Raw genomic sequence first — 1,550 nt, forward strand, 5'->3', positions numbered from 1 at the left:
GGTACTTCTTGCGGTCCTTCTGCGTCTGCGGGTTGATCTTGTCCTCGTCCTCGAACAGCTTGCGCTGCTGGATGAGCGTCGCGTTGTTGCCGTTGGCGTCGTAGGCCTGCTCCTCCTCGAGCATGCCGTCGCCCGCGGCAGCAGCGGCGGCGGCCAACGCGTGCTCGTCGCCGCGCACGAGGTATCGCGTTTGCTGGGCGGTCGACTTGTCGTCGTCGTCGTCATCGTCGTCCTGGCCCATGTCCTCCATCTCGGTGCCCAGGTGCCGCATGAGATTAGTGTCGACAGTCGACGAAAAGACGCTGGTGCCCATCGACATGAAGCGCCCGCTGTCCGTGTCCGCCAGACCAGAGAGCACTGCAGATACGAGAAACATCGTTAATGTGTGTCGTGCGTGTCGTGCGTGTGTCGTGCGTGTCGTGCGTGTCGTGTTTACCTGAAGAATCCTCGTTGACGAAGATATTGTCGAGCTTGATCTCCTCCGAAAACTGAGAGACGACCTGCGCCGACACGTGGATGCCCTTCCTCTCCTTCGGGGGCTCCGTGTAGAACGCGATCTTGCCCGAATTCCAGTCCTGCAGCACCGTGCGCGCCGCGGCCTCGTACTCGGGCACGCCACCCTGCATGCCACCCGGCGACATCACTCAGCAAGTGACTCCCACGCAGCCAAACAACGCCACCACGGCGTCGTGGTGGTCGTGGTGGTGGTCGTGGTGGTCGTGGTCGTGACAGCAGGGTAGTAGTACCTTGCCGAGCTTGCCGCGCTTGTGGGCGATGTGGCACAGGAACTCCCGCGTGTCGTGGTAGATCGGGATCTTGTACAGCTCCATCAGCTTCTCCCTCCGGCATCGACTGAGGATCAGGTCGACTGGCGTGACCACGAAAAGCGTAAGAAGAAGAAGAAGAAGAAGAAGAAGAAGAAGAAGANAGAGAAGAGAAGAAGAAGAAGAAGAAGAAGAAGAAGAAGAAGAATACGACGAGAAATGAAAGTGTGAGAGAGCGGCGTACCGGGCTTGACGGTGTCGGTGATCTGCTCGACCTTGATGCAGTTGCGGAGCACGAGGTCGGACTCGGACGAGCTCTCGGAGAAGACGATACCGGGGCAATCCAGCAGCTTGACGTGCTTGTCGATGTGCACCTCCTGCATGGCGCGCGTGTAGCCGGGGGTGGCGCCCACGCCCACGGCGCGCTCTCGCTTCAAGCTGTTGATCAAACTGCTCTTGCCGACGTTCGGGTAGCCTATGGTACAATCATTCACGGCCATATAAATATATTTATATACAAACATATATATAAATATGTAAATACTTACACAACTTTCAATATTGTGAGAAATTGAGAAATTGAAAGTGCTGCACGTACCGATGATGCCGACGGTGATGGAGGTCTTCATGTTGAGCGAGCGCGAGTAGTTCTTGAGGAGCTGGATGAGCGCGTCGGCTCCGAGACACTCGCTGGTCTCCATGTTGGAGGTGGAGGACGCGGACTGGAGGGACACGGTCAACTGGGCGATCTTGCCCTTCTTCGTGGGTCGAGCACTTGAAGGCCAG

The 1,550-nt window shown here is 57.4% G+C and overlaps 1 protein-coding gene across 1 annotated transcript; it reads right to left on the bottom strand.

Moving 5' to 3' along the window:
- Positions 1 to 5: 5 nt before the first annotated feature.
- Positions 6 to 1,465, bottom strand: ACA1_273540 (uncharacterized protein; the record flags this gene model as incomplete). The annotated part of the gene is made up of 5 exons (XM_004333827.1): positions 6 to 357; positions 437 to 620; positions 747 to 868; positions 1,009 to 1,239; positions 1,363 to 1,465. Coding segments are annotated over 5 exons (990 nt in total), but the record flags the coding sequence as incomplete, so codon positions are not given.
- Between the last annotated feature and the right edge of the window lie 85 nt (positions 1,466 to 1,550).

The sequence above is a fragment of the Acanthamoeba castellanii genome (genome assembly GCF_000313135.1).
Source record: "Acanthamoeba castellanii str. Neff unplaced genomic scaffold scf7180000084773, whole genome shotgun sequence".
Lineage (NCBI taxonomy): Eukaryota > Discosea > Longamoebia > Acanthamoebidae > Acanthamoeba > Acanthamoeba castellanii.